This window comes from Chaetodon auriga, chromosome 1 (assembly GCF_051107435.1).
Source record: "Chaetodon auriga isolate fChaAug3 chromosome 1, fChaAug3.hap1, whole genome shotgun sequence".
Classification (NCBI taxonomy): Eukaryota; Metazoa; Chordata; class Actinopteri; order Chaetodontiformes; family Chaetodontidae; genus Chaetodon; species Chaetodon auriga.
In genome coordinates, this window is record NC_135074.1 from 30,709,942 (window position 1) to 30,737,608 (window position 27,667).

General features: G+C 45.3%; 1 protein-coding gene across 1 annotated transcript; it reads left to right on the top strand.

Moving 5' to 3' along the window:
* The first annotated feature begins 256 nt into the window (after positions 1 to 256).
* Positions 257 to 27,003, top strand: c1qtnf4 (C1q and TNF related 4). Its single transcript, XM_076734292.1, has 3 exons — positions 257 to 637; positions 21,800 to 22,161; positions 23,047 to 27,003. The coding sequence occupies exons 2-3, from the start codon at positions 21,805 to 21,807 to the stop codon at positions 23,866 to 23,868; spliced, it is 1,179 nt and encodes a 392-aa protein (XP_076590407.1). The 5' UTR covers positions 257 to 637; positions 21,800 to 21,804; the 3' UTR covers positions 23,869 to 27,003.
* The last annotated feature ends 664 nt before the right edge of the window (positions 27,004 to 27,667 follow it).

Genomic DNA, 27,667 nt, shown 5'->3' on the forward strand with positions numbered 1-27,667 from the left:
CCAACGGTTATTATGGCACGGCTGCTCCTCCCCTCCTATTTATCTGTGAACACACAAACACACGCGCACACACACCAGCAAGCATGTGTACGCGCACCCACACAAACACACACACACACACACACACAAGCTCAGATTTAGGTTAACAGAGCATCATATCTGAGTGCATCTCAGCAGCAGCTCCACTGCAGTGATACGCATTGCACCTCCAAAACCTCCTTATCACAACACAACCTCCCTCAGCATATATATACTGTATATAGAGAGAGGTATAGTGTGTGTGTGTGTGTGTGTGTGTGTGTGTGTGTGTGTACTTGGTGATGGTTGGGGGTTTGCCTAATGCAGCTTCAAAGACAGCAGCAGGTTGAGGGAAGACTCTGAAGGAGGGGGGAAAAAGAGGCAGATGGAGAAAAACCATCGAGTGACGGGGGAAAAAGAGCAAGGAGGGTGAGTGAGGAGGGCGGGAGAGAGCAGAGTAAGAGAGAGGGGAGGGGGAGAGGAGAGGAGAGAGAGAGAGAGAGAGCGAGAGAGAGAGAAGAGGGAGGGAAGGTTTATCGAACAGCGCTGGTGATACAGAAGTTTCAGCTCTGCGCTTCACACGCAGCCAGGACAGAAGATCGCACACACACACACTCAGGTGAGTCAACTCTTCATCTTCTTCTTCACATCTGAACGCTGGTTTGAAACCTTTCTGCATGCTGTAACGTGATGCCGACAGTCAGACGTGAAGGTGAACGCAGTGTGAAAGCAGTGAACTTGGGGCTTGGACGCAGCCTAAGTTGTGAGTGTGCAGGCATGCAGCGCAAACGGCGGAGCATCACTGGGGGGTTTGTGGGGTCCTGAGGGATGAATGTCAACAAGAGCGCAGAACGTGCAGCCCTGATCCCAATGAGAGAGTGTCCACATGAACTCTCAACACAAACGGGGGTGTAAGCGTTGTAATATTAATGGCTGCTTTTCCTTAAGTGTTGCATGCTGTGTGGAAAAGCGCTATACTGTGTGTGTGTGTGTGTGTGTGTGTGTGTGTGTGTGTGTGTGTGTGTGTGTGTGTGTGTGTGTGTGTGTGTGTGTGTGTGTGCGTTCAGCAGTCGTGCCGCGTCTGAGCAGCATGCATTATTTATCTGCACTGATCTCCAGAAACAGCGATACCTCAACAGCAGCAGTGGGAGGAATGTACACAGTGTTAATATCATATGTGGACGCTGGGCTGAGATCATGTGCGGAGTGTTGAGGAGAGCAAAGGGACAACCTGCATCTTTCATTCGCTCTGCTGTGCCACACTTGCTTTGTCTTGTTTGTGACATCTTGCCTCAGTAGGCTGCAGTGTGGCAGAAACAGTGTGCATGGATATCCTATGGTTTATTTATCTGTCATTATCTGTGGTGAGAGCCCCGTGGCTGCAGGAGGCGCTGGATGAGGCGGAGGTGATGAGATCTCTCTTATCTGAGGAGGGTGACTCCTTTTGTCTGCAGATACAGTATCTTAATCCACATCAGTGTAACACACGGCTGCTGCGGGCTACAGATTCGTCCTCTGACTCAGTGTGTGTGCAGATTACACATTGTAAGCGGCATATGCTCGTGTTATTTACAGCATCTGTGTGTGTTTGTGTGCCTGAACGCAGCTGCTTCTGGCCTCTTTTACTGAGGAGAAACTACAGCTCCTGATGTGGAGACAGCAAACAAAGAAACCGGCAGATATAAGAGAATTACACCGGCCCCATATCTACATCGCACAGCATCGTATACGCTTTAATGACAAGGGAAGAAACTCCACTGGAACTCACCGCTCTGTAGTTTGGTGGCTGGAGTCAGTTTGGATTCACAGCAGCTGGTCGTCACTGGAAAAAATAAAAAATCATTTATGGAAGCCTCTCAACTTCTTCACTGTCTGTATTCAAGTACGGCTAAATACTCGGCTTTCATTTGTCACGAGTGAGGTTTTTGTAGTTCATGACCAACGTGAAGCTGGAAACAAGACACACAGAGACTGTTTCCACCAGTACAAACAGATGTTTTAAGCAGCACACATTGGTGGAGTACGATTAGGGTCATGCAACCTCTGAAGCGTTCCTGCGCCAGTGCAGAAGTTCATCAGAAACAGTCTGTCGTGCTGATTTAAGCTTAAAGCTACCAACTTCTCGGAGCGGTAAGTGTTTGATACTCAGTGCACGCCTCTGTTGGAGTCTTCTTTAAAGTGCTGGTGACAGAATGTGAGAAAAAAAGAAGCACACACTGTCTTCGCTCATGCTCCGGCCACCCTGCCCACATCTTTCCAAAAAGACCTGCTGAAGGCTGTCAGCAGGTCTTTCTGGAGAATAATCGCTGCTGGTCGCTGATGCAAACGTTACAGGTGTTTTCCCAGAGGAAGTTCTTCTGATGTGAGCTGAGCTGGTTTAATTTCAAGTTTATTCTAAGTTTTTTTTTTTTCTCTAACAAGCCTCAGACTTCTTCTGTTTCATGCTGCAATTATTTTTAGATGTCCTAACACACGAACAGTATGGATGCAGAAATAATAGGCCTGTTCTTCTCCTGCACCGTTAGTACCACAGAGTCTCCCTCGGCCTCCTGCAACACTCTGAATTACTGATGCCTCGGTGTAACATTACGTTTGGTCCTCACTGACTGATGATCCTCCATGAGATCCTTTTCAAAAAGACTGCAGACAGCAGATCTCAGCTCCTGAGGAGGTCCTGGACATGATTTAGCGCAGTGCAGCTGAGACTGGAGCAGAGCTACAGGGTTAAAGCATTCAGCAAAGAAAAAATACACATCTATCACATCTGTATCTTGTAATTACGACTTAATGTTAAATTATCATAATTCTGAGACATTTATCTCGTACTTGTGGGACAGGGAGGTCATAATTACAGCACAAGAGAGCATCTCTGTTTAGTTTCTGTGGGAGATGCACTGCCATAATAACCAGACCGTGAAACTGACTCAAACAGCGACAGCGATGCAGAACAGGGGACAGTTAAACTGATCATTTCTACGCGTTGCAGCAGACTGGAGCCTTGCTTGTATTCTGAACGAGACTCCTGAGTGAAGCAGGAGCAGCTAATTACACGAGCAGCCTTCTATAAGTCGGCGGAGGACGGCAGTGGTTTGATCTTTGAGACACTACTGAGCTGCAGAGAGGAGCATGAAGTGTTTTGCAAAATAAAAATTAAACTCACGCAAAGTTTCTTAGATGGAAGGAGTAACCTGCCTGATGAGTCAAGATGAGACGTATCGTGTGTACTGATGGGACGCCGTCGGACGCTGAATGATTTGAACGAGACTGCTGCTGGCGGCACGCTCCAAATAAAACTGAATGTGGGCCGTTTGCAAAGGCAGGTTAGCCGAATACACCTCCGCAAGCAGCAACCAGAATACTCGAAGCAGATGGAGCTCTGTTTGTTCTGAAACCACAATACGCACCCACACAGGACACAGAAACAGAATGCAGCCAGCCACATGCCATTACTGACCAGCTGCAGGTGAGCGTGCGGTGAGGCAGCGAGCACAGCAGCGTGAAAACAAAGCGAGAACTACAAGAGAAGGAGAGATGCAGTCAGACTATTTTAAGCGTTGACTTCACACCTCCAGGTTTGGATTATTGTGAGTGTCTGTTATAAACAAGTCATAAAATAAGCCCTGAGCAGAGCAACATGACAGCACTGCAGCAGAGGATGTCTTTGAGTTATGCAGGGAGTCATCATCTGATAATCCCTCTGTTGCTGCACTTATCTGTCTCCTGCAATATCCTGAAAACCTCTCTCTCTCACACACACACACACACACACACACACACACACACACACACACACACAGCCAGACACTTTCCTCTGTGAACCAAAACTTAACCTTTATGTGACCTGAACCTCCCTCCAATCCTAATTAGAGACTCTTCTCGTCTGAAGCCGAGGGTGTGACTTTGCTGCGTTTGCTGGAGAAGATATAAAAGGTGGAGAAGTCACAGCTAGCAAGACGGTTAGTTAGTTTGGTTAGTCACTAAGTTGTCCCGGAGGTACCGTCCGTGGTCTTAGTGTCTGTGTTTACTTTTGGTCAGAAGCATGCTTCACTCATGGTTCTGATTAGGTGGTTTGAAACGAAGCAGTTAACCACCCGTCTCCTCCTCTCGTGGCTGGAAACTCCACCGTTAACAGAGACGGGTGATAACCAGCGACATGATGCTGGTCCAGGACCAGAAGTGTTAGTTTCAGTGAAGCAGGTGACTCAGAGCCAGAGAGCTCAGGACGGAAGCTGTGGAGGTTCTACAAACTTTGTTTTCTCTTTGCAGACAAACTCTGAAATAATCGGCCTCAGTAAAACTCGACGTGCTAAAAACAGTATTGTTACGCAAGTGCTGTTTGAGTAACAGTGTCTTGGCGCTCACCTTGAACCTGCGTCTTCTCAGTCCACCTCTTTTGCCTCCGTTGTTACTTTTTCTGGAAGGTGTGCTCGCACCTGCTGCCTCCACCCGACTGAGTGGAGGTTTTATTTAGTGACAGCCGGGGAGAGACAGGAAAGGCGGGGGAGAAAGGGAGAGGATGGAGCTCTCAGGCTGGACTGATGGTACCTGCTCCTCCAGGTGAGCTACGGGGGCGTTCGAGTGTAATCTTTAAACAAAGAAAAGTTTGAGCATGGACTCAAAAAGATGGATGACGATTTCTGAGGCGTGTCAAACTCCCCTCTTTCACAGACTGGGGGCATCCAGACAGAAATATCTCTGCACTTATGAGAAATCTTGGCATTTATCGTTCCTGGAGGATCCAGCGACACCATGAGGTCCAACGCTTTTTACTGATTTATGATCAAATCTGCAAATTAACGACTTTGTCAACGCACTGAACTAAGATGGTGAACGTTACACCTGCTAAACATCAGCATGTTAGAACTGTGAGCATGTTAGCACGCTGGCTTTAGCATTTAGCTCAAAGCCAATGCTATGGATTCAGTCAGTGCACTCAGTTCATCTGGAGGGTTTAAAACCTGTTTGTTCATGAACTGAACATCGAGTTTAATCATAGAAACTGAAACAGTGCAGGTGAGACTTATATGAGCAAAAACGATGAAATCAGATTATTTTAGAGCACTCAGTGGATTAAGCATAAGTAAGTGGATAAATCTGTCTCTGCTCGTCTTCTGATGGATCTCTCAACGTAAGATTGTTGAATATAAAAGTAAAATGGCGGCTCCAAAGAAAGCTCTTCAGTTCTGAGGAACTGACACCAAAACCTGCGGAATGCATGAGATCAACATCACTGTCGAAACAATTCACATGTTTTATTTATGTATTCATTTATTCATTCTGGTTGGTTTCCAGCAGAGGACGAAAAATCCAGAATCAGACAGTAAAAATGATGCGAGACAGTTTGCTAATAGATGTTTGTTGGTGTTTAAATCTTACATTTTCTCTGCAACCCTACACTCTCATTTGAATCCCAAAGCAGATCCTTACATGACTGACATTTGTGTGTTTTGTGCTCATTACCACACACATAATGAGCGGCGGTCTGCCGGCCCAGTCTGCTGCCTCGCTCGAGTCTGTCGCTGCTGGATCGAACCCTGCCGCGTTTCCTGGCAGGACACCAGGCTGCTGCCGCGGCTTTGCTTTCCCTCGTTCTGTCTCTGCAGTCGCACCGGGTGAACTGACAGCACCGAGAGTCTTTCTGCTCCAGGTTTTCTTTGTGCTGAGACTGTGGCAGGAGAAAGAAGACGTTTACAGGATGGATTAGAGTTCATAGAAATGGATCTTTTCTGTTGTTTTCCTCAGCTGACAAGTCCCTGTTACACCTCAGACTCTTCCTTTCTTTTGTATTCCTTCTTTCTGTCTTCTCTCCATCCATGCGGTCCCCTGGCTGGTCCTGTGTCTACAGCTGAGCAGGCAGCTGACAGCATGGTGACAAGTGTTGAGGGTGAGAAGCAGTGGAGGGAGGGAGGAAGATGGACTAATGAGAGGGACAGCCGCAGCGGGGGTCTGTCGCTGCACCTCCAGATAACAGCCCCCCGACTCTCTTTGATATCTGTCCCAACTGACCAGGTCACTCCATCTTCAGCTTGTAGCAGTGAGGCGGGGGGCAGGAGTGCTTATTAGCAAATGCTTTTTTTTTTCTTTTTTTTTTCTTTTGTCCTCCGTGCACTTGTGGAGGGAGGAGGAGGAGGAGAAGCAGAGGAGGGTGGTGTCAGACCTGGCACGGATCAGAGAGCCAACAGCAGAATCGGGAGACGATCCGATAATGAGGAAGGATGGGAGATTGTTTGTTTTAGAGGATTACCGACACACTCAGGTTCTCCACCCAAAACATCCTCCCCCCCAGTGTTTATCTGAAAAATGCAGCAGGTTGAACACGAGGAGCTGCAGGAGGAGGCGACAGGGAGAGACTGGAGCAGTTATCATGTGGGAAATACCAAAACAACATGACTGCTGGCTCGCAACAGAAAACAACAATCATTCAGTGCATTCAATGTACATTCACGTTTCTTTAATCAGATATAATGTCCGTACACGGCTGGTATCTTCTTCTCCTACATTCAGATGAATATGTTAAATATGTGGATTATATGAAGGAGTCATGTGAACGTTATGTGAAAGCAGCTTATACTCTTAGTCTTAAACCACATTTACAGCGTGAAGCTTTCACGTGTGCAGTGGTGATAAATTCACACATGCAGTTTTGTGAGAGTTGGCACATCCCACAGGATGTTGTTTTATGTATTTCACATTACATTTTAATGTAACATTACTTAACGTATGCCAACATATCCCCTCGCCATAAATAGACGTTGTGGTTGTGCTGCATAGCTGAAGATGTTTAACCCATAAATATACAAAAAGTAATAATATCCATGAAGCCTCTTATTTATTCATAGGCACTGCACAGCAGGGTGCAGATTCCCGTTCTGTCACTTAAAGCTCTGAGATTTATGCTGCTGCTCAACACATGAGCCACAGAGGTGACAGGGTGAGCTGGATGTAAAGCACGTGCAAAGACACCAGTGGAAGGTTTGATAGGGAGGAAAAGTGGCGAGAACGTCCTGTTTGAACTCGCACTGCACAACCTGTGATACGGTGCTTTTGTCTCTTCTTGCAGAGAACAAAACTCATCGATATCTTCCTCCGTTTCCTTACCTTTCCGGCAGCTGTGGTGGGTGTGGCTCAGCAGGAGGTCAGGTGGTCCGAGCAGGACGCTGAGCTTCAAATTGATCCCGATGGTAGCTCTGCTGACATCAGTGCCTGTGGGACCGTGGGGGGATTGAGAGACAGATCGTGAAGTGTTTCAGATAAAAGCGCCGTCTAAATGCAGCACATATGCGGCTGATCCCTGTAACTTAATTATCTCTCACACACATTTATCCTGCAAACAATAGAATTAACTGAGATCATTTGAACACAGGCAGAATTTGGGTTGCTGTGCACGATAGTTACATAACATCCTAAATGAACTGGCACCTTAAAATGTGTATCTACATTATTAAAGCTGTGTTCAAGCAGTGTTTAAACAGGAGGAGAACTCACAGACAGCTAGAGGCCTGCTCGGTGGAGGTGATGGTGTCTGCACACGTATTGTCTCCAGCTGTGCGATGTGTGGACAGCCTCCACTGATTTAATAAAAAACCAGGTCCCTGGCTCAAATCCCAGTCATCTCTTCAAAATCTATTTAAGGGTTTCAGTCTCAGTCAGCGCAGGAAACGCAGAGCCAGATTTTTCCAATTTGTCCCAGATAAAGCGCTATGACCGCCGTCCTTATGAGAAAGTTCTCTTCAAAACTGGCTTCGAAAAGAAAGGCAGTGAGAAGTAAGAGCATTAAATATTTATAAGTGAAAACTTTGAGGGACACTAAAGGTATTTTAGTTCAGAGTCCAGGTTCAGTTCTCCTCCTCAGACTCCTCTGGGCTTTCTCCTGCTCTCATGCTCATTTTTATGAACTGTGCAATACAAAAGTCTGTGGGGCTTCACTCTAAAGACTTTCCTCTCCAAATTAAACTCTTTGCTCCACCAACGCCAAAGAGCATAATCATTTAGGACCATCCTGTGATTCCACACATCCACACTTTTATTTCCCCTCTAAAGATTGCACATCCCAATAATGGACATAATCACTGCAATGGACTGAGCACTTTGATGTCTGTCCTCAGTCGACGTGCACATTTTGATATTGACTTCTAGTCAGAGGTGTGAACCTTTATATCCACCCTCCCTCAGAAGCCTGTGCTTTGATTTCGCCCTCCCAGCAGGTAGGAGTCTGACTGAGGCGGCTTCAGAACATCAGTCACACCCTCCAGCCTTCATGGAAAACAGAACAGCAGTCTTGATCATTATGGAAACCGTAATGTGGTGGGATTTCTCTGAGCACGCAGACGGCAGCGATATCAATTCCTTTGTGCTTTTGCATGAAACTGACCGGAGGACGTGGAAGACAGAGGTGGCTTTGCGCTCTTGCTAACAACCCTGGGTGGGTTTTCAGTTGGAATCAGTCATTCAGCTCACTGAGAACCAGGTAACACACATATTGATTTTCATTCTTTTTCAAACTGGTGACACTCAATAGATTTGAAAGGGCACTGAAGTCTGCCGGGGGGGTTGTGAGCTTACGATGTGTCTCCCACAGGGCTCTGAACTATATACTGAACTATATATAGGACTGTGGTGAATGATGATGGTTTAAGCGTACTTTGGTACAGCCTGGCAGCTGTTTGGATGACGTGTTTTATCACGATAGAATATTTCTACATGAAGAAGCAAAGATGACGTTAGAGGATAATTCTGGTTCATCACAGCTCGGGTCTTATTCTCATACTTTTGGCCATCAGTCCTTCCAGTAACATCGTTCTCACTGAGTTAATTGTCTTGACAGAGCAAAAAAAGAAGCAGTCAGATGATCAGAGAGGTTTTAAAGAAACTCCCAAGCTTATTTGCAAGAGACGATAAAGTGAACTGAGTGTTATTTCCCAAACTGTCCATTATAAACATCCATCACAGTTTATGGGACTGACTTCCTGCTTCAACTTCGATCTTACTGTACTTAGATTTCCTGTGATGCAGGTTTATTACAGACATTTCGGTTGTGTTCCTTCAGGTTTTACTTCAAAATAAAGTGCTTTAGGTGCACAGCAGCTGGCTAAGCTGTCGGCTGTTTGCATCCGTCCTCTGAAGCATCGAGAATGTCTGCTGTGACTAAATTTATGCCAAATTCATGCTGTAAATGTAGATATACCACACTGGATGTGCGAAAACGGGCGGTGGCACTCGAGGAAAAGTCACCACAGTTCCTCTGCTTCATCTTCTGATGTCCATTAAAGTCTGCACCAAAGATCATGGCAATCCAGACAGACAGACAGACAGACAGACAGACAGACAGACAGACAGACGGACAGACAGACAGACAGACAGACAGACAGACAGACAGACAGACAGACAGCCATCATTACAGCCATGCTGCTACTGTGGCTACAAATGCTAAATAAATACATTCTGAAAAACCAGGAAAGAGCAAAGCACGTCAACGTTTGGTCAAAGTCCGTCTGTAAACTCTGATGGATGTTCATAACAAACACTTTGGGAACGATGTTACAGCTCAGCTCCATCTTCTCTTCCAAATAACTTCACATAGTGTCATATTTCTTGGAACATTTTGTCAGCTGTTTGTGGATCACCAAACTAAGACACATGCAGAAACATGCTTCTTGTGTTTGTATCTTAAAACATCATCGGCACCATTTTGCCTTGTGTGAATATTTTTTCAGCCACGTTAGCTGTAACCTCTCTCTTACTGCTAATCTCATTTTAACTGCATAGCACTGATCCAAGGTCAGATGAGAAATTGCTGAAAGGCATTTTGGGAAAAGGACATCATCACAAGCGGCAGGCACCTGAGGGGAGGACGAAGCTTGGGGGAAAGTGCAGTGCACAGACTTTCTCTTGGTTCTGTAAACCAGTAAATTGGACCTGAAATGAAACAATGGCTGAATTTCAACTTTCAGTCTTTAAATGTTTAGTCCAAATCTGATGAACCGTTTAGAAACTGTACTTCTTTTTTAAAACCCTCTGAAATCCTGCAACAACCGATTTCTTGGCGGGCAGTGGAAACTAGTTGTGAACGCAGTATTGACGTATCATCGTCGGTTAAGTTGATATGAAGAACCTGCAAACAGTTCACTGTTTACACATCCAGCAACATTTTCACATGAAGCCAAGCTTGTGTCACCCGGTGAGTTCACATCCGATATTCTCTCGCTGTTAGCTCCGTGTTTGGTCTCCACCAGCTCCTGAGGGAAATATCTGGCTCTTCAGCTGCTCAATGCTCCGCTACATTCACCAGCTGGTCTCTAATTGTCTTTCTGCCGTTTGCTGCTGAGCAGGTTGTGTGCAGCGAGTGATGAGAGTGAACCATTGTAGCTAAACAACCATCTAATTTCATTATAAAGTGGTGAGGAGCTGCAGATTCAGGTGACCATTGTCTGAGGGTTCATCTCCACTAGCGACCTCTTTGACACTTAATACTTTGTTAATATAAAAACATCCACTTCTGCTGCTTTAAGTTTGACGCTGTCGGACGGTGAAAGAGGATGGGCTTTGCTTAAATCTGCTTTAACATCCGTGTTGATGACGTTAAGGAGAGATGGAAAACCATTATCATGAATAAACAAATCAGTTTCCGTGGCCTTCAGCATTTCATGTTGCTGCTTGTTCACATGGTTCGATGAGCATCCGCGCTAAGACAAAGTGTCAAAGGCAGTGAGTCATTTTCAAAGGCACTTTTACTCACATGGCAGCGGGAGAGGAGCAGGCGGCAGCCTCCACCGCTCCCCCCGTTTGTGTGAGGAGGTGGGGAGGGGGGTTGGCTTTGGGCTGGAGCTGCACAATGGATGTTTGTCTGAAATCATGAAGCAAAAGATGCTTCATCCCCGTGTGGGTAAACATAGGCAGGATGGGGATGTATGCCTTCAGTGCATGTCTACAGGCATGGACAGACAGACTGGACACAGGGACAGACAGGATGTTTGATGAATCCTCTGTGAACATGAGAAGCTCACAAAGTTGGATTTTTAACTAAAATGTTTGTGATATTAGGCCTGTTTCACATTGCTGGTCATGAATTTACTGCAGCAGTCAAGGTGTGTTAGCCTAGCTTAGCATAAAGAAAGGAAACAGCTGCCTACCAACACCTTTAAAGCTCGCTAATTTACACAATATAGCACAGGTTCACAGATAGAGTCGGTGAGCCCAGGCAGGCACAACGGTACTAAACCTGGCCATATATTTAAATGAATATACACCACAGGTGCACCAGCAGCTGACCTGGTAAAGCACCATGCATCAAGGCGGAGTCCTGACTGCAGTGGCCTGGATTCGATGCTGCATGTCGTCCTTTATCTCATATGCTGCCTTTAAGCTGTGACTATCTAAAAATAAAAAAAGCAGAAATACAGGGAAAAATGATGTGTAGCAAATATTAAAATCACATAACTTTCATATTCCTGTTCAAATACAGAAAAACAAACAAGATGTAACTTGTTAGTCAGCGACTTCATGTCAGGCTTGTTTTACCCTCGTTTTTATGCTAATTTGACTCCAGCTCTGCACATAATGACATTTTTCTGGATTTTGGGAAATATGTTTCACTCACTTTGTTTCTGGGAGTTGGATTAGAAGATCTATACAATGCGTTTTCCATACGTGTGAAGCAAGAGACAGGGGATAGTGTCGGTATGTCGCCTGGAGTGAAAACATGTCTTCATCTTCATCAGTGTTTTTCAGCACCTGGTGCTCTAGTGTATGATGACTGTCACTGCTTTGTTTGAGTGTCTGCAGTACAAAGTGCTCAACAAATCCAAACAATGGAACAAAAAAAAGTGGTGTCCATGTTGTGTATACTACTTCATACCAACAATCCCACAATGCATTGCACTGCATTTTACAAATGACAGAATGAGATGATGAGTAAACTTCTGAGTGCCTGTTACATAAGGAGAAGGAAAGAGTGAACAAGGCAAAGATTTGGACACAGCCCCAGCGTCCATAACACAAAAAAAGACTTGTAGTCTTTCTGCTAACAATCCCACAATGCAAAGCAGCCCATTTATAGATGCTGAAATTTAGTGCTCAGAATAGATCAAACCACCGAGTGTCTTCAGGAAGCAGTGAACGAGCGAACTAGGGAGTGATTTCGGACACAGCTTGGGAAGTCAGTGTCCGGCTGCTGTATGCCAAAAAACAGTTAACCTACAGTACTCAGCTCCCCGTGGCTGTTTCCCCTTGTCTCCAATATTAATGCTAGGCCATGTTAAAGAAAGCAAATAAGCACTAATCCCAAAATGACGAACTGCTTCTTTGAGCTTGTATATAAATGAAGGAGCATAAAACAATAAGTAGTGTGTGCGTGCTCACCCATGCATCTGTGCGATGAGTGTTTCTTTGTTGTTTCGGCTTCAGCGCAGGCAGGCGGCCGTGCTCGACTACACAGCCGAACAATAGTTGTCTCTGTGTGGCTTTGATCTAATGAGAGAAAGGTGGGGGACATGGGAGGACAGCACAGAGAGAGAGAGGGAGGCTGTTCAGGGAGGCAGAGAAGAGAGATGGATTTACCCTTGGATCACGCTGATAATGAAACCGCTACTCCGAGACCTGATTTCTCGTCGGCTCGACTGCGGGTGGCCTTTGAGGATTTTCCCAGAACCAATTTTGAAGACAGTAGTGGACAAATTCAGTGAGAGTCATTACAAATCAGAAAAATAAAATGAACTACAACAGCAGCAAGGACAATGGACTCACAAAAGAACAGACTAGCTGTCCCTCATGAAAGAAAGATAACTGATTCATTCAATGAACACACAGAGTCCACACGAGTAAAAGTTAAAAGACTAAAATACACTTAGCCAAACAGTCACAAACAGTTCATTAGAATGTCGCATTAGCGACACATTAGCCTCTCATAGCTAGCATAGTGGCTAGCTTGGTTAGCAGCCAACTACAACCTCCAGGCCTGAACAATGAAGGCAACACAGCAATGCCAAAAACTGCAGTTCCTCAAATGGCCACTTGAGGCTGGCTCCAAAAGTGAGTCAATCCCCATAGACCTCCACATTAAACTGCCCCACTTTACAGCAGAAACGACTGCACAGGGGTGTTTCTTTTATTTACATAACTCACTTGTTTAAATTACATTAAGGCTCAAAGTTATGTATAATTATGGGTGTGGCTGCTCTAAATGACAGCTAGCCAAGAGGTTTCAGCAACCAGGCTCAGCTCCACCCACGCTCCACCTCTTTCCTAATTTTTGGATTAGCCGGGAGTTGAGCGCTGTCAAGATGGCGACGGCCAGAGTCGCTGTCAGTGAGCTTCTTCAGAAACCTGTGAGTGACGTCATAGAGGCTACGTCCTTGTTTTAAACAGTCTGACACGAGCTGTTTAAGATGAGGTCGATCAGAGCACTCAGTGTATCATAAAACCAAAACAATGAGCTAAAAGAGGCTAAAAGGCCCGTAGAGCTGCAGTGAAAAATCTCCATGGATTTGACCCTACAAGGCAGCCCCCTACAGCATCCATGAGGTCAGGTCATATTAATGTGCCTATAAGCAAAGAACTCCAGTCACAGTGGAATCGTCCTCCAATCTTAGTAGCTGTGAGACAAATTCAGGAGCCCCCGGTGGAGGTTAAATGGCCTCCTGAGACATTCAGACGATGCTGCCGCTGTGTGAGCGCTGCAGCACGAGGAAATATGAAAACATATTAACAGGTTCTCAGAGCGGACTTAAAGGTAATATAAACTAGTAATCCTCAGCCAGCCGGTGAGAGTCGGAGGACGGTTGTTTTGCTTCAGTCGGAGGGCTTATGTGTTCGTTATCACCTTGAGCAGATGGCCCAGCGTGGAGGAGGATTCACTCACACACACACAGAAACACACACCGGAATACACAACCACTGAAGCACTGTCACACACGCATATCATGCATGCACACACCCGACATAAGGCTGAACACACACACTGTACTCACACAAAAACACACTGGCACCCATAACCACACACACACACACACACACACACACACACACACACAGTTTCACAATATTAAATAGGGCACATGCGTGTATGTAAACCCACCTTTTATCAGCACACACACATACAGTCACACGTTTGTTCAGATACACACACTAACAGCAATCTACACAGCCAGGACCACACAAACACACACATTGCCACCCCCACAACAAAGTTATACATGCCACACACACATTTACTGTACATCCAGTCCCCCATAAATACACAAACAACAGCAACACAACCAAACAACTTCCCACATCTTCGCATTTCATCCTGAAACCACGCTCACCAGAAATTGTCACTTTTGTTCAGCCCTCCTTCTCATCATCTCCTCCTTCTCTTTCTTCGCCTTTCATTTCCTCTCCCTCCTCCTGTCCTCAGTTTCATCCCCGTCTCAATCATCAGTTATTGATCTGTCTCCAGGGAGGAGAAATCAGCCTTTCTCCTTGCTCTATTTTTAGACATGGGGAAGATCTCAGGGAGAGCCACAGCCTCAGAGAGAGACGGAGCAGAAGCTCAGATGCAACTGATACTGCGAGGTGGTGGTTAATTTGATGGCGAGGTGATACAAGAGCTGAATAAAGAGCGAGCCTGTAAAGTAATGAACCTGCCGATGTTCAGCTGGATGTTTTCTTCACTCCGGTGCAGCGACAGACACAATGTGATATGCACATGAAGAGTCTTTTTACATATTTTTGCATTTTAACTTAAATTTAAAAGTTAGATGGAGATCCAGGGGTTGAAGACGATGATCGTGGTCTGCGAGACACCTTCACAATCCACCGGGAAATTTCAAAAATGCATGAAGGTCAACCTAAAAATAAGGCCGGTTTTGAAATCCTTCGTAAGTTGACCTTCTGGAGACAAAAGGGGTTCGGCTGACAGGCTCCTGCTGCCTTGAAAACACACAAATAAGTGCTGTTGTGTTGAGACATGGTCCCTCTGTCTCTTTTTCTTAGAAGGACACATCAATCCGTGAAGCTGGAGCAGATTGACTCTGAATGTCAAACACTGTTACAGTCACAGAGGTTTTGTAGATGTGAGAGATCAGATGACAGCTGAGGTAATTATGCAGCTGCTGAGGGAGAGGTGACTGTCGAATGAGGAAAAGAGCAGAGTACGATATCTGACTGAATCCTCCTTCATCCTGAAAGTCCCTCCAATGTCAGCTTTTTCAAACCTACTGCCAGACAACACGTCGATATCAGAGGATTCAGTGAAACCCCACATTACATTCAGCATTTTTAAAATCTCTGCAATGATTATGTAAAGCACTCGTGGTCATGGTGGAGAGAAACATGTATTCATGCAAAACAATGTAGAGGACACTGGAGTGAACTGAACAGGACTTCTACGACCGTCCACGTCACACACTTGTCTCTGAGCCGGACTGAAAGTAAAACACCCATCGTGTCTGTCTGCATTCAGATCTACAGAGCGAATTTAGCAATGCCAACATTTATGGGAATCCTTTCAGGTTGAGGCTTTTAATAAAAATGCAATGCTGGCTTGCAACAGTTCAGACATGCTACTCCACCACCTCCACCTCCCCCTCACTGCAGATGGGACACACTCGCTTCCTGTATTGACACTGGACATAGATGGCACGGTGCAGGATTGTCCTCGGGACATTGCGCTGCCTTGTGTTTTGCCCATCAGGCATTGCAGCAGACCTCCCTCCTTCGCACCATGTGTGGTGAACACACACACCCGCAGCCCTAGTCGGCTGCTTCAGGCTTCACTCAGCTGTGGGGAGTCACCCGTCCATGCAGACAGTGACAGCTCGCCCGAGTCCGGCTCGTCCCGGATGACACCCCCCGAAGCTCAGAGTCAGGGTCAGTGAGGCGTGCGCACAACGGGATAATGTAAGATGTTTTGCTTCAGAATTAAACTGTCAGAAAGCAAAATGAAATGTCTGAAAGCACACAATGGCTCAGAGAGACGGATCCATACTGTTTTTGGCTGGCAGATATCTCTTGATGGTTCCTCAGGAGGCGTCGTTTGTGCTTGCTTTTAAAGGAATGAGTCCTCCTGGTTTTCTTTGGATCTCCCCTCTTTGGATTGACGCTGTTGTGGGACTGTAATGAAACCTAAAGATGGAGTGATTATTAAAAATATTTGTTTACTCTGTGAATGGACTTGAATAGTCTCGAGCAGCCGTCTCCAGGTGACATTTGAGCAGCTGCACCTATGAAGGAACTCGCGTCATTACACTGTGATGAAGGTGACTGTCAGACTGTCACCGTCAGTGCTGCAGGATTTCAGACATTTCACGAGACTTTGCTCATGATGAAAGAGCAGAGCCAAATGCAAATCTCTGGATTCAAAGACAAATCTTCATTCTGTCCTTCAGCTACGGTGCACCCCTTCAACTGAAAGCAGCAGACAGAAGATACAACACGAGCAACTAAATCAGCGTCTTCCTGCTGGGTCCAAATGCTGCTGCGTCACACTGAGAGGAGTCAGGTGCTTCAGTCATCTGGTCGCTGAAGCAACTTTGTTCAAGTAATCCTCGCTGCAGCCTGCATGACGGTGACATGGGGGCTTTTTAAGCAAATGTACATTGACGCAGGACATGTTCATGTATCACAGATCTGTTGGAAGGCGTTGTGTCTCTCTGCAAATTCCCTAATGTTTGTTTTGCGATCCACAAGCCATGTGCTTGTTTACTTCCTCACTGGAAACCAGCATCTCTGACAGGCATCAGTACTGGTGTGAGCTTGTACACACACATTTTTAAATTAAGTGCAGTAAAATTAAAGCCTGAAAGGTGGGCGGCACCGAGACTGACCACATTATGACTCTGGAGCAAAAGAGGATGTCGAGTTACGTCACTTCAGAGCGAAAGTCAGTGAGGGGATGAGGTGATGGGATGGCCGCTGCCCATTTCCTGTTTCAAACTATCAATCAGCATTTGTTTCCTTTAATCATCGCCATGTTTTCGTACCTAAACCTAATTACACCTGAATCACAGTGTTACGCCGCAGCACAGCAGTTTTGGAAGGCAAATGAGTGAATGAGTGAAGGCCGTGAAAAACAAATACGTCTTTCTCCTCGCTAAAAAAAAAAATACTGTCTACACATCTGAATCCTCCTAAAGGTCGCATACATTCACACGGGTGACTTTGATTATTTTAGCTGTTATTATAGCTCCTCTGAGGTGCAGACGAAGCCTGATGCTCCTATGCTAATTTCTGTTGCGCCTGATTCTTTTGAGAACACAAAGTGTGATTATTTCTGCAAATTGTAAACACAGCGCTGCCCAACTTCTGAAGAAGAGAAGCATCATTTCACTGAAACTGATAAAAAAGAAATAAAGTAAGAAAACAGTCTCTGAAGACAAATATATGAGTGGAACGAGGAGGGCAAAGGGATTCATTTTCTCCAGCACGTTAAAGTAAACCTCTTTATGTCACCATCCTGAGGCTGCTGGAAGTATGACCACTGTGTAACTGTGAGGAGACTCCAGAGCAGATCCAGGAAGAGCTCTCTAAGTCTGCTCGAGCCTCTGGACATCCCCCAGGAGAACCTGGAGGAAGCTGCTGGGCAAAGGAGTTTGGGCTGGGAGGCTCATCCTGTAGGGATTTACCTCAGACACGGATCAGTGGTGGGAAACTGGATGGATGGATGGATGGATGGATGGATGGATGGATGGATGGATGGATGGTGATCAGGACAGTAATTATCTGCAAAAATGCAATTAATAACATAATTCATGGTATTAATCAAATTCATACCATAATCTGCTTAGTGTATTTATCTATTGAAAATGAACTGATGAGTTCCTTCAATCGCTCTGCTGGCAGCTGGCCATCGTAATTAAGTGCTGGTGGTCCCATTAAGTTTGCATAAACCATAATTTGCTGGAAGGTTGCTGCTTCACACACAATCGGGCAGGAAGTAGCAGCATTGTGAGGGAAGAAATGAACATATGCTCTTGTCCTGAAACAAGTCAACACTGTCATCGAGGTAATTAACATGTACATGTTTCTGACCAAATATCTACAAAACTATCACACTCCCATCAGCCTCAGCTGCATTTAGTGCAGAGCACGCAACAACCTCCGAGGCTGAAAACTGAAGCCAACATGCAAGTGCCAAAAACTGCAGCTCCTTGAATGACCACCTGAGGCTGGTTCCAAAAGCAACTCAGTCCCCATAGTCCTCCATATTAAAGAGCCAAAATTTACAGCACAAACAAACATGTTTACAGCCTGGAACAAAAACACTTTCTGCCTCTTTAAATAATTTCTCCATTCATGACAACTGGACACGGGTGAAGTTTTATACAGTTCACTCATTTAAATGATGTTAAGGCTTTAATTTCTGCATTCTTATGGGCACGGCCGCTTTGAGTGACAGCTGGCTGCTAGGTTTCAGCAACCAGGCTTCATTCAGCTCACCTCAGCTCCACTGATGCTTCACCTCTTTGCTCATTTTAGGATTAGCCAGGAGTTTGGTCAGTTTGGTCAGTTTATACAGTCTGTGGTGCTAAAGAGCAAATGTTAGCATGCTAACACTCACTCACACACACACACACACACACACACACACACACACACACACACACACACACAAAGCTACATTAGCCTGTAGCTGATGAAGCTGTATAATGAAAATTACTTCTTGCCTTTCAATTATTCCAACATATAGTTGTGTGTAATTCACTTAATCCCAGCACTGTTAGCAATCAGATAACTGTAATTATCATTCGTGTATGTACAATATGGTACATAAATGAATATACCAAGATATGTTTAAACCGTATAAATATATGCAGATGGTTCCATAATACTCCCTGAGAATGGTGCATTGAAAAAAGTAAGACAAAAGTAAGCGACAAGTCAGATCAGAAAAAGCGCATAGCAGTGCACTTTTTTCTGTTTGCATGGACTAATTCTGCTGGAGTCTATTCTCTTCAGCTCAGCGCCGCTGCTCCTCTCTGTGCTTAACTCCCATGGGTGCTCATTACGGAAGAGGCTTGTTTGATCTATTCTTTCATTGCTGTTTGAACCTGAAGCATCACGCTCTCTAAGGAGTGCAGTCTGTTGACACGACTGGTTAAAACTGCTGCCATTACACAGACAAACAAACACCATTTCTTAGTGCAAGCTGCCATTATACGAACAAGCCTAACTGCTGCATTGTCAGTTTTGTGTTACTTTAGGCTCCAGTGCGTGCTCAGATTCATAAAGGAAAGTTATAATATATGCAGGGCACTGGTGCTGCAGCATCTTTTGCTTTTGCAGAATGGATTTCTCCCCCTGCTGCAATGGGACAAGTAATCAGACAAAAACGATCAGTTGTGCCTCAGTGCCTTAAGTACAATTAACTGCTATAATTAGTTTCCATTTAAAGAGGTCGATTCAGTATAAACATACAAGAACATTTTGCTTCAACAGTAAATAACTTCAAGGCTTTGGCAGTGCAGTATTGCGACTTTGAAAATAGATTTTGTTCACAACAAAGACCAAACAGAGAAATATGCAACACATTAGACAGTACATTTAATATCAGCACACTGGCTGAGATGTGTCATCATTCAGCGCTGATGTATTCATTCAGTGGTGAGGAGGAGGCCGCCAGAGGCAAACAGCTTATGATAAGCAGTGATTCACACCAGTAACAGCAAATAACATGATCACTCCTCACAAGAAAGCACAGTCTGACACACACGCATGTTTCCTGATGCTAAAAATGATCCTGAAGGCAACATCAGGACATCATTTCCACTCAGGTCTCCAAACTGATCTGAGCACAAACCACATGAAGGGAATTTATACTGTGGATGTAATCAGTGTACCATGGCCGTTTTAGTTTTGAGGACATTTCATCTCCCTTCAAAGAGGCTTTAGAAGTTCTGTTGATTGGTTTTGCAGAAATATTTCAGCTTTCAAAGCCGTTGCATGAATCCTGACTGACTTAAATCTCACAGAAAATGAGTGAAGGCCAAACTTTGTTTTGAATTGTCTCGGCATCCTGAATAAAATCAATAATTGGTTTGTGAACCCACAGGATTCTGTCCTTTTATGCAGAGGTAGATATTATTGGACTAGTGACTGCAGAGCGGTGGAGGATAAATGTTTGGAAATCAATTTTCCTGTCTGAGCAAAAGCGAACTTGGGAGGGAAAAGAAGAGGAAAAGCCTTTTGGGGAACACAGAGCAAGAAGAGTTTTTCTATCAGTTATTCATCATTCAGAGTGGACACATACAATCATTTTAATATTAGAGTCTGGTGTGTGCAGTAATACCTGTCTCCAAAGGTAGCTGCAGCCTGCACCTTTCCACCAGCAGACCAATCACGAAACACAAACTGACTGAAGTGGTTTTGCCATCTGGTAAAAAAAACCTCTGCATAGGACATACCTGCAGTTTATCGTTGGAGGCGTCTTTGAAAGCCTCCTCTCTCCTCTGAGATGCTTTTATGTGATTGGACCATCCTCCATGATGGCGGACCTCAGTCCACAGGCCGGAGGGTGGACGAGTCACGATGAGACGAAGCACAATATATTAGCTGGAAAGGAAAAGACCCAAAGGTGTTTACAGTAAATACCTGGACTTCCTGCCATAGTCATAAAACTGCTGAAGCCTCTCAGGTGACTAAAACAACAGATCCAGATGCTTAACAAAACCTACTTCTTGACTTCATCATTAAGGATGGATTAAGAGATTAAGCAGCCTCTAAATGCCGCGTCACATATTTCATAGCAGTCATATCATCCTCATGTCGGCTGATAAACTGACCGTGCAGCAGCTCCTCTGGGTCTGGTAGCTCTCGACATGATTCGCTGTGTCTTTTTGTTGTCAGGGTGCTTTGAGAGCGCTGACAGCTCCACCTGAGTGTGTCTGCTTCCTGCTGCTTCATTAGTGGAGGACAATGAGACAATGAGAGCACTTGTCTCTGCTAATAAAAGACACATTAATGCCTCCTCTGCTGAGAGCGATCTGCTTGAGTTCCTCAAACACAGCACAGGGAGTCTGTGTGTGTGTGTGTGTGTTTTGTCTTTGAGGCACATTTATTGAAGTCTGTTTTGTGATGTGTAAATGCATGCTCGCTCCACCGTGTGAGTTTGTCAGTCTGTGTGTCAGGTTTTGGTGTTTTACCTCCAGACTTGCGCTCACAGATGCTTCTTTCAGTCGAGAGGTGAAGTTTTGTCTGTTTCTGATGCCCACATTTCTCTCAGCTGAGGCGTTTTTCTTGTAGTGATGTGAGGTGTTTAGGGCTCTGTATCGAACCTCGGTGCTTTTTTTGGTGCTGACTAAAATGTGCCTGTAGCATCGAAAACTGCAAAGAACAAAAAGCTGGTATTTGGTGTGTGGTCAGTGATTCTTTGATCAGATCGTTCCTGCTTTAAATGATGTGGTGAAACAGATTAAATATCCTGGAAATAAAGGAAAATGTGAGACTTACTACAGATACTATCACAAAAGGTACGATCAATGAGCAGCCATGTACTGGTATAGATAGATAGTTCTTGGTATAGATGTTGTGTGACCTGAAGTTGTTGACTGAAATTTATTAGATCCCCTTCAGGAGCATCAGTAGAGGCACGAAGAGAGGTGAGCTGCAGTTGACCTCAACAGAATAATCAATGCACACTGGTTTTCCCAGCTTCCTCGTCACTCATTAGTTACCTTCACCAGGTGATCTGAGCTTTCTTCATATCATGTTAAACACTCGAGCAACTCAGCTGCAGTATGTAAAGGTCGGAGGGTTTTTCACGTGGCTAAAAATGATCAAAATGTCTCACTTTTCGACGTTTCTGCAGATACAATGCTGCTGCCAGCGAGCCTGCTGATTGGCCTGCTGTGCCTGAGCCATGTGGGCGGCGTGTGGGGTTTTGCCCGTCTGCTGGACGACGTGGAGCTACGCTCAGCTTTCTCTGTGGCTCGCACCAACAGCATGGAGGGCGGGCCCAAGATGACTGTGACCTTCGACACTGTTTACGTCAACATCGGAGGGGATTTTGACCCCAAGGCTGGCATGCTGCGCTGCCGGATCCCCGGGGCCTACTACTTCTCCTTCACAGTGGGCAAGTTTCCACACAAAGACCTGTCTGTGATGCTGATGAAGAACAGGAACGAGGTGCAGGCCATCGTGTACGAGGAAAACGCTGGAGAGGAGAGGAAGGTAGGTTTCAGGCCTCTGAATCAGGCTCAGCTTGGGTTCTTCTGGTTCCTGGTTGGAGCTCCAGCCAAGCCAATCAGAGCATTTGTGGGTGGGACTAAGGTTATCAGAGTGGCACTGTCAATATTTATATTCGTCAAATTCCATGAAGAGACCAAAACCAACGAGTATTGTGTATGTATCACACTAATCCATTAAAAACACATCACTGTTGTTCCTTCATTACCATGAACACACACACTGTAGTTTACTTTGACTCAGTCCCTCACACACCGTCCTGCTGCCTCAAACACTCACTACAGCATCAAATGTGGATTCATAAGAAGTATAAGAACTTCTTATACATTTTAAGAAAAAAGCTTTTTTGCTTTCTTTAGCTTTCGAGGTGAACTTTGGACAGCCAGGCTAGTTTTGTCCCCCTGCTTTCGGTCTTTGTGCTAAGCTAAGCTAACTGCCACCTCCACCGCCATAGCTGTTACACTGACAAGAGTGTGGCACTGAGCTTCTCATCTAACTCTTAAGCATATTTCCTAAAATGTGGACGTACAGTATTCCTCTGAGCAGGCTGTATGATTTTCACTCTCAGCCTTTAGTTCAAATAATGGCTGAATTCGGTTTCAGGAAAGATTTTCCCTCCAAGGAAATGTTTACAAAGGTCTCCCATCATGTCAAAGCTCTCCGGGTGTCTTACGGTGCGATATGGCTCTTATCCCAGAGGGTGTGTTTGTGTCGGGGTGGTGAATGAAAGCAGAACAGAGGGGATTACACACCGAATTCCAAAGAATGAAGAGCTGCGTGAGGTAGATGATCGGATTATGTTTGGTGTCGGTGTCTTGATGTAAAACAGACCTCGGCGGCCGGGGTAATAAAGTCTGCTTCGCCCCTCAGGTGCAGAGCCAGAGTGTCATGCTGCAGCTGGAGTTCGGCGACACCGTCTGGCTCCGTCTCCATGGTGACCCTCGCTACGCGCTCTACAGCAACACCGGACACTACACCACCTTCAACGGGTACCTCGTCTACCCGGACACCTACGGCTACCAGACGCACCACCACCAGCACCATCCTGCCTCCCAGCAGCCCCAGCACGACAACATGCACCTGTTAGAGAGCAACCAGGCCACACAGCAGGGCAGGTCTGCAACGAGAGGCACAGAGGAGGAGGAGAAGGAGCTGCAGAAGAGGGAGGAAGAGGAGGAGGAGGATGACGAGGATGAAGAGGATGACCAGAGATCTGCCTTCTCAGTGGGGCGCACTCAGAGCATCGTGGGAGTGGACCAAGTGGGCATGCCGCAGCACCAGCCGGTCAGCTTCGACACAGCATTCGTCAACATCGGAGAAGACTTCAACGTGACGGAGGGGGTGTTCACCTGCCGCGTTCCCGGGGCCTACTACTTCTCCTTCAACGTGGGCAAGCTGCCGCAGAAGACGCTGTCCGTCAAGCTGATGAAGAACCGCCTGGAGGTGCAGGCGATGATCTACGACGACAGCCAGGGCGAGAAAGCTCTGCAGAGTCAGAGCCTGATGCTGTCGCTGAAACCAGGAGACACAGTCTGGCTCTACTCCCACCAGAGAGATGGCTTTGGGGCCTACAGCAACCACGCCAAGTACATCACCTTCACTGGCTTCCTGGTTTATCCAGACTTCCCCACCACCACCACCACCACCACCACTAAAACCAGCAGCCAGTCAGATGCAGACAAGAAACCCTAGCTGCAGCACGTAGGCTAGGGACTGAACATTGTGGGAGGAATTCGTGCAAAGTGGAAAAGTCAGAGTCCACAAAAGGTGTTGGGAAGTTCCTGAGTTGGGTGGAGAATACTGGAGGTGAACGTTGCTCCGTGGGCGTCTTTGAAGCTTCCTCTTCATATGAATTCCTTCACAAAGTTGCAGGGACCGAGGACTGAGGGCAGAGCTTAAGTGAAAATCTCTTCAATTTCCAGCTAATGGCCTCCCAGGATCTGACTTCATTGCACTCTAATGTGGAACCTTGAATGACAGTAACGTGAACTGTAATTAAATATTTCACTCTGTAATGAAAACTCTGTCATTACCTGCTCACCTCTGTGTCAGCCCAACTCTCATTTAAGTCAGTGCGACCGCCAAAAAGGCACAGATTTAGCTTTGGTACTTCTGTGTGATGGGAAAAAAAACAATTCTGTGCTCACTGTTAGTACACCGTGATTTAAGTATTTATTCAAATGATTGTGGGCACAAAAGTGTGGTGCAGTTCAGTCTGACTATCAGGCTCAGGCTAAATCTTTTAAGCTCTGTTTTGAGTTAACCAGGCTCATCACCTGCAGGATTTGGGGGAATTGGTGATCCTACACGTTGTGCTTGGGTGCAGCCTGACATGAAGGTGACGAGGTAAAGTGAAGCTGAAGTGAAATATTTCTGTCAGTGCATTCGTCCTCCTCGTCAAAGACTTGGTGTTTCTGCTCGTTTGTAAAAAGTCACTTTCTTTATGTCTTTAGAGGCATGTGAAAACAATATGAACTGCGTGTTTTGTGTCAAAATGAGTCTTTCTTTTTTCTCTCTGGAGCGTTTCTCGCCCTGATTCTCGGCACAGTGGGAGCAGAGGACAACAGGACCCAAGTGACACAGCTTTGGGAGGTGCAGAGTGCATATCCATCCCATTCCGACTGTTGACCACACGCCGCCTGTGGCCTGCGGGGATCCGGACCATAATGTGATTTCTAATTCTAGCAGCGTTTAATTCATTTCTTCGGGAGGAAACCACTGTGGGGAAAATTGAATTGCTTCTCCCGGGCCGCTGTAATATGCATGTCTGTTTAATTTCACAGCGCCGGGAGAAGGATGATGCTGTTCAAGTTGTGATGAACCTTGACTTTATGAAATCACCATCTCTGGTGGAGAGTGAAGTGATACTTCACTGTGATTGAACATTACCTTTTTTTTTTATTTGAGCTAACTGGATGTGAATTTATGAGAAGCTCTGGTAGAAACACAGCAGTGTACTGCAAGCAGCCCAATTTACTGTTTAAAAAACTGATTTTAGAGAGAGAGAGGGCACTGTTTTCACTTTTATCAAATCAAATTCTAATGTACTGGACTACAGGTTTAAAGGTTTGTTTTAGGTCTCACCTGATCTCTGCTGCCACATCTATACACTACAAGTGAAACGAGTTTTGTGTGGTGCTCAAAGCGCGAAAATGTTTAATTAAAGCTAAACTAATCAATATTTTCTGTTAACAATGGACCAAATGATGATGAGTAACATGAAAGCAGATGCTCGCAGAAGAAAAACCTTTACAGAATAACCACCTGATGCATGGAGCATTTTAACATCTTTTAGCTCAACGTTTTGGCTTTTCAGCCTAGATTTTAACTGATTTCGTTCATTCTGTTCGTTCTCATCAACTCCGCTTCCAATGAAAAAAACACCCCCACTTCACCCTACCGACCCATCACCAAACGATGCACAGTTGGTGACTAGCGGCTGAACACAGTGGAGCAGGTCACTAGAAGATCACCAAGACAGGAGAAACCAAAACCAGTAGAAAATGATGTGTGTAAAGATGATATAAAGCACGCAGCCTGTCATAAGAGCACAGAGGCCATGGACCCCCACAGACAGATCTGAGGGGTCCTGAGATGATTAGTATACAAACAAGTTAACCAAATTCTGTTCATTTCTTCTGATTTGAATCCCTCAAATGAGAAATAATCCCTCTTACCTTGAATCTGTGAAGACGGGTCCACAAGTCAAAAAAAGGTTCGTTCAGGACTCCAGCAGCTCCTGGACCAGACTTTGGAAACACGGGTTCAGGCCTGCTGAAAAGTTTGCATTCAAGCAAAAGCTTGTGGATTGAAAGCGTGTTCTGATTCATCTGAAGATCTACGTTCAGCCTGACACACTAAAGCCAAGCACAACATTAAAATTAGCTTCCTCTTGATATGAAATGTAAAAACCTGAAAAAGGTCAAATGAAATACCATCGAGATAAATCTGAAAATGTGGCCACGCTGTGCAGTCAGAGTGGTGAAAAGCTGAATTTTCTTCCAAGTAATAACAGTGTTCACCTCTCCTCTGCACCTGGGAAATGGTCTCACACCTTCTAGAAAACTAATAACAGACAGCGAGTCTCTGCAGGGCTCCCCGCGCCACGCCGTCGCTCCTCGACCACGTCCTGTCCCGCACGGCGGAGACACTGACCACATTCTGCACAATGACAGGCTGGTTATTTTTCTCTCCACAGTCTGAAGTGATGCTGTGAGTGTGCGTCGTTTCAGATCAACTTCGATGGTTCCTCTGGTTCAGACTCGGTGCACAGGTGAGGACCGACGGGCGCTTCTTTGAAACACACCTGACACAGTTCAGCAGATCAGGCTGTGGAGGTGACACCTGCTGACAAATGATGAGGACTCGTGGTGTTTGAGTGTAACTCACCTGAAGCACTTGTGATGCATGCTTGTAACTGAAAACCCGATGAATTGAAACGATTTGTCCTCATGACGGCTGAGCAGTCGACGCCTGTTTACTGTGTTTTTATGAAGTGAACTATCTGTACAGTAACTGACAACATGTTGGATGTTTCTTGTCTGTGCTTCTTGCTTTCTGATAATCCTGATGAAAGATTGATCGTTGTGTATTACAAATTGTCACGCAAACATGGGTCAAAATGTGCTTGACAGTACTTCCTGCTTGTTGCTAAACTTTTGCATCCCAAAAAGGACAAATTCAGCCATGATGGAAACCTAAAAGAATATTAACATTCTGACCCTGGTGTTGTTTTCAGCTGACTCTTTGAAATGTTTTCAGTATTTCTTACATGTAAAACGAATGCTTCAATGAAAATGTTTGACAAAATAAAAAGTGAGAAATGTCCAGCCTGAGCGGTTATTGCACCCGTGATGAAGGCAGCAGCCTTCAGACAAACTTCCAGCGGCGTCTTCGCTCTGAGTTCATGTTCTGCGCTGCAGCGCCGCCTGCTGGACGAATCCATTATGGCAGATTTACATGACAGCCAAACGGACTGAGATTTGGCTCTAATTCATTTAAAGTCCCTGAAAACATATTTTATAATTCAGCTTCTCTCTGTTCATTTCTTTATCTGCCAAAGTTGCTCCAGTCTCGGTTGTTTCACGTGAGATTCTGGTCTGAGCTGCTCCTCACGGCTCCTCTCACAGGTCAAATTTCTGTACACCAATTTAGCAATATTTGCATTTTATTTAGTCGTAGCTGTTTTCTTACATTTCCAGGTGACTGTCAATCAAACCTGACCAAGCCACACCCACTCAGCCCAGATGAAGCAGATTGGCAGACTGCAGTTTTTTTTAGTGTTAATCATGAATTTAATGATCCTGAAAGATGTTTTTTTTTCTTTCTTTAGTCATGAATTTGTAGAATTATGGAGAAATAAATTAACAATCCTATGAATCAGTGTGATAACTGTCAGTTTAAACAGGCACCGTGCGCCCAAAAATATATGGGCACCTCTGGTTTGGGACTATTTTCATGTTTTGTTCTGGACCTCTTCGTTCTAATTAAG

Bases quoted from the DNA above. Each gene is read 5' to 3' on its own strand.
- c1qtnf4 (XM_076734292.1), top strand. From the start codon at position 21,805: ATGCTGCTGCCAGCGAGCCTGCTGATTGGCCTGCTGTGCCTGAGCCAT. The intron at 22,162-23,046 runs GTAGGTTTCAGG...TTCGCCCCTCAG, and splicing joins ACGCTGGAGAGGAGAGGAAG to GTGCAGAGCCAGAGTGTCAT.